At 44.1% G+C, this 12,249-nt stretch overlaps 1 protein-coding gene and 1 long non-coding RNA gene across 3 annotated transcripts in view; one reads left to right on the top strand and one right to left on the bottom strand.

The window, feature by feature from the left end:
• The window catches only part of RAD23B (RAD23 homolog B, nucleotide excision repair protein), a 43,344-nt gene extending 40,596 nt beyond the window's left edge, over nt 1-2,748 (bottom strand). Inside the window, exon 1 of the mRNA XM_019734198.2 lies at nt 2,303-2,748. Within this exon, the coding sequence (XP_019589757.2) occupies nt 2,303-2,368 (66 nt within the window). The 5' untranslated portion in view covers nt 2,369-2,748. The remainder of the gene's footprint in view (nt 1-2,302) is intronic.
• A 178-nt stretch (nt 2,749-2,926) lies between these two features.
• Nucleotides 2,927-12,249, top strand: part of LOC109448648 (uncharacterized) — a 122,815-nt gene continuing 113,492 nt past the window's right edge. For both annotated transcript variants that reach the window (XR_012495878.1, XR_012495879.1), the window contains exon 1: nt 2,927-3,095. This is a non-coding gene — a long non-coding RNA (uncharacterized LOC109448648). The remainder of the gene's footprint in view (nt 3,096-12,249) is intronic.

Here is a 12,249-nt window from a genome sequence, read left to right as displayed (position 1 = left end):
AAAATAGTTCTGTCTTGAAAAAAAATTTCTGAAATTTAAATCCATTAAAATGAAAACTCACAAGTCATTTTAATGTATGATACATTAAATGTTTTCATTTCTTGCCCCCCCACTAACAGTGTTAGTTTTTATATTTATATAAATAGCAACAAAGTTGTATTTAGAGGAATAGCAACAAAAAGGTAAAAAAGCCCCTCTTATGAGCTTTCTGAAAATATACTACTAGAAGTATATTTACAATTCATATTAACTAATACAATGCCGGGGAAATAAACTGGAAAACAGCCAATATAGTTAAGAATCTTTACAAATACAATATTGGTTCTAAAAAATTGTATAAAGTGTCTAAAGAGCTATACAAATCTTATAGAACATAAATATTTCAGTGAAGCTTTATGCAGAAAGTTACTGGATAACTTCAATAAACCCACAGATTTTAAAAAAATCCTTTGTTTCAATAATTCTGGAATTAATTTTGAGTATTTATAAGCTGGTAAAGTTCCTGCAGCACCAACATTTAAATACTACAAAGAACCAAAGTCAAATAGATATTTTATTAAGTTTTGTCCAAAAACATTAAACAGCTGCATTCTAACTTTTATTCTCTAACTTATTAGTACACACTAAGCAGTAAAGGAATATTCAAGGATTTGATTTCTATCGGTAATATCAATCCACAGGGTATTGTTAATGACTTCTGATGACACTGAAGTTTCTCATTCACAACTGGTATCTCCTGCACCTTTAAGAATTTATCACACAGCATACTTCTACTTCTATACATAAAACTATTTTGTGCCACAATTCCAAAAAGTTTGGGGACTGTTTAAATAATGGTTCTTAAATAAAGATGTAGAAAACCTTAGATTAATACAGGTAAACATGTATTATATCCTCACTCAAATGTATCCATTGATTAATAATCAATTCCATTTACTGACCACCAATTAACTAACAGTTAATCTTCACATCTCTGCAAGGCAGGTACATGACAAGTCACAAAGCCACAAACGAAACTATTTAATTAACACCAAGACCCCCAGCTACATAAAAATAAAATCAACTGTTTTTTAAAATATAGATGAGCAGAAAGTTGTTCAAGGTTTCAATTTACCATTATGACAATCTTAACGGTGTAGATAATGAAAATTCCAGGATATAAATGAAAATTCCAGAAACAACTAGTAAATTTACACACACGGCATTTTCAGATTCTTGGCATAAAGTTGTACTGATTTCAACATAGTAGCTCTTTCTGCAGCCACAAATACAGAAGATGGCACGAGAATTTACCACGTGGACCTTTGAAATGTTCAAGGATTTAATTGCAGAAGCGATTCAAAGTTTTTATTTTCTCTTTTCTCCCAAAAATGCTATTATTTAAGGGGTGGGGAGAAGATGCAGGATTCCAACTCCTAAAATTCCAAGACTTCTAACACAGAGGATCCGTTAAGCTGGAGTTGAGTTTGAGGCTCGATTCGAAGGGCTCTGATGCAAAAATGTTCACCACCAAAGAGGCTCCAAAATGCAATCTACGTAAGGGGTGTGGGGGTTCGGTGGCGGGAGAACTACAGCCAAACGATTCAAGATACACACACACACACACACACACACACGCAAAAGAGTTACCAATTCTGGGGGAACGAGGGCACAGAATTCACCTTCCCCACCCCTCACCACTCACGCTGCGGCAGACGAAACCTGATACCTTCTTTTAAAAAAAGGTTCACTATCTCCTGTTACCACCTCCTAAGAGCTTAGCGCCTAACCGTGTCCACGCAGGGGTAGTGGCGACGCCTACATTTCACCCCGCAACTATGCACCCACACCAGTGTCCAGCTCCACCGCCGAGAAAGCCCTGACACCCCCCCGCCCACCTCTGGCTCCACTAACGAGAGCTCCTAGGCCGAGGCCTCCCGTACCCCGCGTGCGTATGCCCACGCCATCTACCTCCAAGCCTTCGGCCTCCGGCTACTGCTTCCCCTTCCTTCTGCCACAAAGCCGGTGGCCAACTCCGAAGGGATGGGTCGGCCACACGCCGCTGGGGCCGGGACCCCGGGCCCTGCCCGCACCGGAGCCCGCAGGCCTCATCCAGGGCCCGGAGTCCGGGACCCACGCTCACCGCGCCCTGCCGGGTGCGCCGGGGTCTCTCACCACTCGGGCCCGTCGCCGGGCCCAGCTCACAGCTGAGGGGGGGACCCCGCGCACAGCCCCACTGCGCCGCCTCCGCCCGATGGCCGGCGGACCCCTAGCAATCCCCGCGGCCGTACCCGTCCGCCCCCGCACTCCCCGCCTCTCGCACCGTCTCCTCTGGGTCGATGTCAATCTTGAAGGTCTGCTGCTGGAGGGTCTTCAGGGTGACCTGCATGGTGCCGACGCGCAGCTCCGTGGCCGGGCCTGCTCCGGGTGCTGGCCGCTGGGCGGGGTCTGTGGCCTGGCGGGGCCCCGGGGTCGCCCGCGCTCCTCGTGCACTCGGGAGGAAGGCGGTGGGGGTGGGGGCTTGTCACATTCGCCCTGCGGAGCGGCCTCTTCCCCAGCACTGGCCCCAGGCCGGGCCGCTGTCTCCGCGACTGCGGCCTTCCCCGCGAGTTCGGGCCGCCGTGCTTCCTCACGCGCCTGGCGCCAGCCACGGAGTCTGCAGGAGGTGCGAGGGGCTCTGGGAGACAAGTAGAGAATCCGCTAGCTCACCACAGGATGGTGGCCGCCATCATCGTGACTCGCCGAGACGCGCCCCCTCCCCCACCCGAAAAACCTGGGGGATGGGGCCGGACTGGCGAAGCGCGCAGGCGTAGGTTGCGGCGAGGCTGTGCGCAAGCGCGGCTCAGAACTCCGCCCCGGAATTGGGGCGGGACGGATTGCGGCTCTGGAATGTAGGCGGCCTGGATCGGCTGTACACAGGCGCGGTGACTGTGTGTCGGGGATTTCGGTACTTCCTTGTTGCGTCTGTAACCCGGGCGTTCTCCCGCCCGCGGCCGCTCCGCCTACGTCCAGACTCCGCCTGGCTGCCCGAATTGCGCAATCGGTAGCCGGGGAAGCTCTACGTGGAAACCCGACGGAGTGGATGCGGAGTTGTGGAGCTGGGGAACTAGAGGGCGGTAGGTCGGGCGGGGCTTAGGCGAAAGGACCGTGATCCCCACAGTAATGGGCTAGCGCTTAACAGGGCGCTTGCTGTGCAGCTGAGCCTTTGTATTGGCGACTGATTCCTTCATCTTCAGAGCACAGACTCACGCCAGCGCGGTACTGCCTGTGTGGACCTTGAGCCTAAACACAAGGGCCGATAATAGGAGGTCAAGTCTCACTTCTTTGGGCAGAACTTTGCAGTTTTTCTTCGTCTCCCCCAGAGTAAAAGGCAGTTATTAGAGCCGGATACATGGCTCCTGCCTCTCACTCATCACGTCTTCCTCGCCCGGCTTGCGCTTGGTGGTGTCGGTGGACAGTACGCACATGCTCCCGCCTTATGGGCCTTGCACTCGCTGTTCCCGTGTCCTCTTTCTCCGATATCTGGGTGGCTAGCTGTCTCTCCTGCGAATCTTCGCTCAAATGTCACCTTCTCCGTGAGGTTTACCCTGAATGCCCGACTTAAAATCACAACGTCCCTTGCTTCATAATCCTGTTTTGCTTTTTTCTATAGCATTTATCATCTTTTAATTACCCTGTAATGTATTACATTTTTATTATGTTTTTCATCTTTCTCCCTTTCCTCTAAACCCCAAACTGAAGCTTCACAAAGGCAAGGATTTTGTTTTGTTAACCCAGCATGAAGAAACATGCCTGGAACATAGTAGGTACACAGTAAATATTTGTGGAATGGGTGAATGTGGTTCCGGTTCCTCATCAATAAGACTTGGATAATAATAGCTTTCAACTCTATTGATTATGGGAGGGGGGGGTTGTTGAATAATGTATGCAAAATCCTAGTACAAGAAACATAAGCAGTCCATAAGAAGTTCGCTATTAATAATATGCCCATTTACAGATAAGAACGCTGAAGTATAGAGATGTTGAGTAATGTGCTTGGAGAGAGTCTCCTAGTAAGTGGCTGATGGAGAATTTGAATTCAAGCAGAACAGCTCCAGAGCTTTTGCTCCTAGGTGCCTGGCTATTCTGCCTCCTTAATAGGGCACATTAAGGCACACCCCGTGGCACATTTGACTTTAAGTGGTTCAGTTACAAAGCAAAGTTACAAGTAGCCCACTAGCTATGAGACCAATTGTAAAGTATATCTGTGGGCCAGCGTCCTTACTGATAAAATGTCACTGCTTGGTGTTCCGTGGATGCTAGAAGTTGAGATATAATTCTTCTGTGGAACTTTCCCTGACCAATCTCCCTCTTCAGTAACCTGGTATTTCCCCTTCACAGCAAGTATCTACCTGTACTGTAATCCAATATCTAACCCTCTGCCCTCTGTCTTCCTGTAGCTCTTCTGTTAGTCACCAGGTGGTCTCATCTTGTCCCTTGCTGTGAAATGCCTCCAGTTTGGACTTCTCCCCTTAGCTATAGATAGAGTTAGCCGATTGCTCGTGCAGTATTTTCACTTGAACTATAACAAGCCTCTGAAACTTAATGCAGCCAAACTGAATCATTTATTTCCCTCTGGACCTCCTGTCCCCCTGAAATCTGCTTTCCTCCCAGGTTTCCCCCATCTTAGTTCGTGGCACGACCATCTTACCCAGGTACTCAGGCCAAAAATCTAGTCATCATCCCTGATAGGTCTCTTTCCTCCCTCCCCGTCAACCACATTCAATCTGTTATCAACTGCTGCCAGCTGTGTTCTCCAAACCATATCCCCAAATTCACCCATTTCTCACCATTTCTCCTACCACTGTACGCTAATCATTATGCTTCACTTGCCTCCTAACTGGTCTCTCCACTTCCACTCTTTTCCCCCAACAGCCCTCCCAGCAGTCAGAGTGGTCTTTTCAACCATAAATCAAATCATGTCACATCTATTCTTAGTCCCTAATTATACTTGAGAATAAAATTCGAACTTTTTACCTAGCCTTGGAGAGTGCATATGATCTGACTCCTGCCAGATTCTCTGGCCTCATCTCCTTTCTTTCACCCTCTCATCCACTGTCATACCTTTGCCCCATTGTTCTTTCATCCCTCCAACAGGCTCAGGGCCTTTGCAGTCAAGGTTACTTCAGCGTGAAACTCAGTCTTCCCATATCTTTGAATAGCTAACTCCTTTTCATCATTTATGGTCCAAGTCAAATTTTAACTTCCTTAGAGAGAGCGTCAATAACTTTTATCATAAATACATAGTAAGTGTATATTAACCCTTTAGGCAAAGCACTCTTCTAGGTGTTTACATAGATAATCTCATTCGAGCCCCACAAACCTCCATGAAACAGGTACAACATTGCCCTGGTTTAAAGTTTTTCATAGATCTACCTTAAATTATTATTTTCTAACTTGTTTATTGTCTATCTCACAATACTACCCACTTCCCATGTCTGCATCTTGGGGAAAGGGATTCTTCTGCCTTATTAAATGCTCTTTCCCCATCACCTAGACCAGTGCCTGGAACACAGCAGATGTTCAATAGTGTATGTTGACTGACTCCCAACTTAGTTGTAAGCTCTATGAGGCCAAGTGTTGTGTCAATCTTGTTCATGATGGTATCTTCAGAGTCTAGCACAATGTGGATGTTTATGTTGATTGAAAAAATGGTGAAGTCGCTACAGTTAAAACTGACAACGGTTGTAAGAAAATGTGAAAACATTTTAAAAACTAGAAAGTGCTGTATAGGGTTATTATAACATTCACACATTTTTTGCTACAACTACTACTGTCTGCAGAAAAAAAGGCGGAGGTGAGAGATGCCTCTCCACATATTAGTGTGTATTTTTAAAAAAGTAATCTTTTGTCCATGGCAAAAAAAAAAAAAAAAAAAAAAAAAAAAAAAAAAAATTAAGCCATATAGAAAGGGAGCAATTGAAAATAAAAATCCTCCTCCCCCTTCCTAGAACTAAGCGTTGTTTTGAGTGTCTTTAGAAATTTTATAGCTATATACAAGAATACACTCCCCCAAATAGTTGTGATAACAGTAGATTTTAAATGTCAGTTAATTGAAAGATTCACCCAATAACATTTTCTAAAGTACAGTGTAAAGATAAAAAATTGGTTTTGTTTTCTTTTAATTTCTGGAAAAACTATCCAGACGTACCCATTCTTGGCCGCATACCACAGGTTGGACATGCTGGCTATGTCTCCTGTAATAGGTAGTTGCCTTTGCCCAGAGCTCCACTGTTCACGTGACAGATGACAGAATCCCCACTCTCACCCCCCCCATCCAATGCAGTGGCCACCAAGTTGAGGGCACTTGTGAGCAAGGTCTTGTAGGATAGGCATTGGGGCTTCTTCAAGAGCTATTGGGCCAAGATAAAAAGATGGAAGGGAGTCATTGATTCCAAATATTTGGGAATAAGCCAGGGGATTTTGCTTATATTTTTACAAATCAGTCAAATGATTTCAGGGAAGAGGATGAGCCAGCAGAGATGCAGCATCTGCTGACTTAGAAAATATCAGGGGAAAAATACCAGACTTCAAACCATTCATTCAGCAAATAGTTATTGAGACTGTCCATGCCAGGACCCGTTCAGGGTGTTGGGCATATGATAGGGAACAAAACAAAGTGCTTGCTCTCATGGAGTTTATATTCTAGTGGGATAATAGAAAACAGGTAAAAAACTAAAATCAAAGATGTTTATAATAGATCAGGTGATGATAAGTGCTATGTTTTAAAAAGCACATGAAGAGGATCAACAGTGCTCAAAAAAAACACACACAAAAAAAACACACAATGAGTTGCTACAGAGAATGTGCCAGATATCTTTCATTCCTCTTCCAACATCGTTCTTCCCTGTTCACCCAGCACTGGCCCCAAGAAAGCTGACCTATATGGATTAGCACAGTTGGCTTCTTGGGGAGCCCCAGTAGGAGATGGGAGTGATGCAGGACGGTGAAGTTTGGCACTTTATTCCTCTTTGTGGTTGACAGTGCTCTTGATACAAGGTCATTGCTTCTGTAGGGTGTCCTCCAGATGACTCTCTTCTTACAGGTGATTCTTTCCTTCCATGTTCTGGTAACTGCTCCTCATCTTGCCCCTTCAGGCCTAGAGGAGCTTATTTCTCACTCTGGGGTACTGTACTCTCCCCTACATCATTGTAAAGAGTCCCTTTATTGCATCTTCCTGGAATAGACCTGTATTAGTTTCATAGGGCTGGTATTAACAAAGTATCACAAACTGTGTGGCTTAAAACAGTTGAAATTTATTGTCTCACAGTTCTAGTGGGTAGAAGTCCCAAATTTAGGCATTGGCAGAGCTATTCTCCCTCTAAAATGTGTCAAGGAGAATCCTTCCTTGCCTCTTTCTAGCTCCTGGTGGTCTGTTGGCATTCGCTGGCGTTCCTTGTCTCGCAGTTGCAGCTCCTCAGTCTCTGCCTCTATCATAATATGATGTTCTTTCCTTGTATGTCTCTCATGTCACTTCCTGTAAGGATACCAGTGGAATAGGAAAAGCTCTATTGTTTCTCCTATTGTACTCACCACTCAATTATTACTCTCAGTACTTTACTTCCGGTTATTAAATATGTGAGTTTCTTTCCCCACGCTAAGCAATTCTTCAGTTACCTGAGGACACCAGCTGGGTGTCTTATAACTCACTTCAGCTCTGACATTATCTACCAGGAGTTAACATCAGATCTCACAAGTTAAGGGCTCAGTCCTACAAGACTGCTCCCGCTTCAGATGTCAATTACAAGTTCCAGCTTGTCACCTGTACTTTAGGCCGACTGGCTATAAACTGGGATTCCCGCAACTCCCTCCTTGGGTTTGGTAATTTGCTAGAACAGTTTACAGAACTTAGAGAAATACTTGTATTATGAGGTCAGATAATTAAGTTTGCGAACTCATCCTAGAAGAAGTGCTACATACCTCATTGCTGAATATCACTCCGGTCACCTTCAAAGTACTGCCCTTGGGAAGCTATGCACTGACGCCAGCACCTAGTCCAGCCTTCAAAACAATTTTGGAACTCTTTCTGGAATGGCCATCAGAGCTGTCGTCGTATTACCCTTGATGTCCTGAATGTCATCAAAATGTCTTCCTTTCAATATTTCCTTTATCTTTGGATAAAGACGTCATTGGGGGCCAGATCAGGTGAGTAGGGAGGGTATTCCAATACAGTTATTTGTTTACTGGCTAAAAACTCCCTCACAGATAGTGCTGTGTGAATTGGTGCGTTGTTGTGATGCAAGAGCCATGAATTGTTGGTGAAAAGCTCAGGTCGTCTAACATTTTCATGCAGCCGTTTCAGCACTTCCAAATAGCAAACTTAGTTAACTGTTTGTCCAGTTGGTACAAATTCATAATGAATAATCCCTCTGATATCAAAAAAAAGGTTAGCAACATCATTGCAACAAGTTCTCAAACTTAATTGTCAGGCTTTGTATGTACCACCTCCTCTTTATCCATTCTTCCATCAACCGACACCCAGGCTGCCTCCACATCTTGTTCATTTTAAACAATGCTGTAATAAACACGGTGCACACGTCCCCTCGAAGTAGCATGTGTGTTTCTTCAGATAAATACCCTGAAGTGGGATTACTGGGTCCTTCTTTGTCTCTTGTCATAGCCTTTGTTTTAAAGTCTATTTTGTTTGGCATAAGTATTGCTACCCCAGATTTTTTTGTTTTTTTTCATTTCCATTTTCATGAAACATCTTTTTCCATCCCTTTACTTTCCACGTGTGTGTGTCTTTCAAGCTGAAGTGATTCTCTTGCAGGCAGTACATGTAAGGGTTTTGTTTTCTTATCCATTAAGCCCTCTTATGTCTTTTGATTGGAGCATGTAATCCATTTACATTGAAAGTAATTGTTGATAGATATATAGCTATTGCCATTTTATTATTCATAATACTGCCCTTTTTTTCTTCTCTCTTAAAGAAAACCCTTTAACATTCTTTGTAATACTGGTTTGGTTGTGCTGAACTCCTTTAGCTTTTTCTTGTCTAGGAAGCTCTCTATCTGTCCTTTGATTCTAAATGATAGCTTTTCTGGGTAGATTAATCTTGGTTATAGGTCCTTGCTTTTCATCACGTTGAATATTTTGTGCCAATCCCTTCTCGCCTGCAAAGTTTCTGTTGAGAAATCAACTGACAATCTTATGGGAGCTCCCTTATAAGTTATTACTTGCCTTTGTCATGCTGCTTTTAGGATTCTCTCTTTGCCTTTCTAATTATAACCTTTGCCATTCTAATTATAATGTGTCTTGATGTGGGCCTATTTGGGTTCATTTTGTTTGGGACTCTGTGTGCTTCCTGGACTTGTATGTCTATTTCCTTCACCAGGTTAGGAAAGTTTTCAGTCATTATTTCTTCAAATAGGTCCTCAATCCCTTGCTTTCTTCTCCTTCTGGTACTCTATGATGTGAATGTTGGTATGCTGCATGTTGTCCCAGTGGTCTATTAAACTATCCTCATTTTTTTTAATTCTTTTTCTTTTTGCTGATCCGATTGGGTGTTTTCTGCTACCTTGTCTTCCAAATCATTGATTCGATCCTCTGCTTCATCTAGTATGCTGGTGATTCCTCCTAATGCATTCTTCATTTAAGTTATTGCAGTCTTCACTTCTGACTCATTCTTTTTTATGGTTTCTTTGTCCTATTTATGCTTGCTGCCTCTCTGTTGAAGTTCTCACTAAGTTCCCTGAGCATCCTTATAACCATTGTTTTGAACTCTGCATCTGGTAGTTTGCTTACCTCCATTTTGTTTGGTTCTGTTTCTGGAGTTTTCTCCTGTTCTTTCATTTGGGACGTATTTCTTTGTTTCCTCATTTTGGCTGCCTCTCTGTTTCTACTGTATTTTGCCATGTATAATGCGCACTTTTTTGCCCAAATTTGTGAGGAAAAAATAACGAAAAATAAGGATGGGTAATACTAATTCCATATCTACATAAATGTTTTTAATTCTTTCATTTATGCTTATGAATTAAAAGTATAACTCTAGAAATCAATAACGATATCCATATGCAAAACAATACCCTGGAATACGATAATCAGTTTTGTTGAACTTACAACAAACTTGCCACAATGAAGAGTTCTTGGCCTTCTGTAATGCATAAATATCGTAAATTTGTTACCGGTACATAAAATTTCTTGTACCTTGTATCTGTTCTTGTATTTTGTAATTATTTATTACATAAAATTTCTTATACCATAACATGCTAAAAAATAAGTGCTAAAATTCCTTTATAATACAAAAAATAAGTGCCTAACTGTAAACAAATAAAAATTTGAATTAAAAAATTAAAATGAAAGAATTTTTTCCCTGAAAGTTTGGGCCAAAAATGTGAATGCACATTATACATGGGAGCACATTATACACAGCAAAATATGGTATGTATTAAGTAGATCTGCTACGTCTCCCAGTCTTGGCCAGGTGGTCTTATGTAGTAAGTGCCCTGTGGGGCCCTGGCACAGTCTCCTTGGTCATCTGCTCCAGGTGCTCCAGGAGTGTCTCTTGTGTGTGTTGTGTGTGCCCCGCTGTTATATTTGAGCCTTGGTTGCTATTGGCACATCAGTGGGTGGGATTGACCCTCAGGCTGATTGGCTGTGGAGTTTGTCCATTCCACAGCTTACAGGCTGCTGTGCGGGGGGCTTACCCCATTGAATGGGATTTGCCCCAGTGGGTTCCGGTGGCTATTGAGACCGCCCTTTGGGTATGCTGTTTGTGAGGCTAATTGGGTGATGCTCTGCTGTGGTCTGAGAAGTAAGTTGGTTTTGGGGCCTCTTGCGATGAGTCCAGTGCAGGCCTAGGTCACCCATTGCCTGTGACCAGCCAACAAGTTCTCAAACTTAATTGCCCTTTGAAAGCTATGAACTGATGCCAGGATCTGTCCCTCACAGTTTGCTGCTTGTGCTAACTCTGGAGGCATGTGGGAAAGGCCACACTGCAAACTGAAGACGTCTGCCACCAGTACCAGGCCTGGGGTAGCTCTGCAAAATGCTAGGGCATGCTGAGGCCTGCTGCCACCTGCTGGCTCCCTTAATGTTCAGTCCCTGATAAAGCTTCATGTGGTTCACAAGTTGGGTGAGGCAGGATCTCAGGGAGTCACTAGAGTGGGAAGAGCTGTGGTCACCAGGTTAATATAGACTCTGGTTTGATGCCAGTGCTGAGCCTGGAACTACTCAGCAAAAGTCTCAGAGCACACTGAGGCCAGTTGCTGCCTGCCTAGGGCCCATTGACTCTGATAGTTTTCCAAGAAAGAGTGCAATTTGGGTGGGGCTTGTTGCTCATGGAGAAACTGCCTCTGGTGTTGAGTGGGGTGGGATCCCAACTGAGTCAGCAGGGTGGAGTGAGTGGAGCTTACTGGGCAAATCCAATTCAGTTTTAGCTTTTGGGGGAGGGTTCAACACAGGAAAGATGGTACCCACCCCCCGGCTACACGGCTAAGGACCCCACACAGGGGAAATGGCAACTGTCCTCCAGCCCTCACTACAAAGCCACACACCTCAATCTGCCCCCTGGATGTCTGACACCCCTGAGTTACTGTCCCTCTGCTGGAGCCCAAGGTGAGTGCCTGCGAGTGAATGAGTCTGCGTGGGTCAGTTAAGAGGACACCTGGGTTTCCTGCAGCCTTTCATCCCACCAGAACCGTCAGAATCCCCACTTTTTCACAGACGTTGTGGGGGCTCCTCTTTCCCGCACCAGTACTCCAGGCTGGGGAGACTGGTTTGCATCTGGGGCCCTCGCTCCTCTGGGGGGAACCTTCGTGGAGAGATATCCCTCACAGTTCTCAACCACCACATGGAGGTTTGGGATCAGCCCGTTTCTCATCTCTGCCCCTCCTACCAATCTCGACGTGGCTTCTTTATATATCCTTAGTTATAAAACTCCTGTTCAGCTAGACTTCAGGTGGCTCTCCAGGTTGATCTATAATTTAGTTGTAATTTTAATGTGTTTATGGAAGGAAGCAGGCACAGTGTTAGTGTTTATCTACTCTGCCGTGTTGGATCTCCCTCATTCACATTCTTTAAGTACCAGGAAGAGTGCTTGGAACAGAGGAAGAGCTCAATTGATAATGAAAGGATAACTTAGCCACCCATCAGAAAAAGCAAATAGAAAAAAGATGATATTGTTATGTGTTAAAATTAATGGTTAAGGCTTAATAATCTCCAATATTATCAAAAGTGTACAGGAATGATTTTTCATAGTTTGTTGGTGAGTTTACAATTTATTACAACCTT

This window comes from Rhinolophus sinicus, linkage group LG04 (assembly GCF_036562045.2).
Source record: "Rhinolophus sinicus isolate RSC01 linkage group LG04, ASM3656204v1, whole genome shotgun sequence".
In the NCBI taxonomy this organism is placed as follows: Eukaryota; Metazoa; Chordata; class Mammalia; order Chiroptera; family Rhinolophidae; genus Rhinolophus; species Rhinolophus sinicus.
Note: the sequence above shows the minus strand (reverse complement) of the source record. Positions and strands in the feature narration are given on the sequence as shown.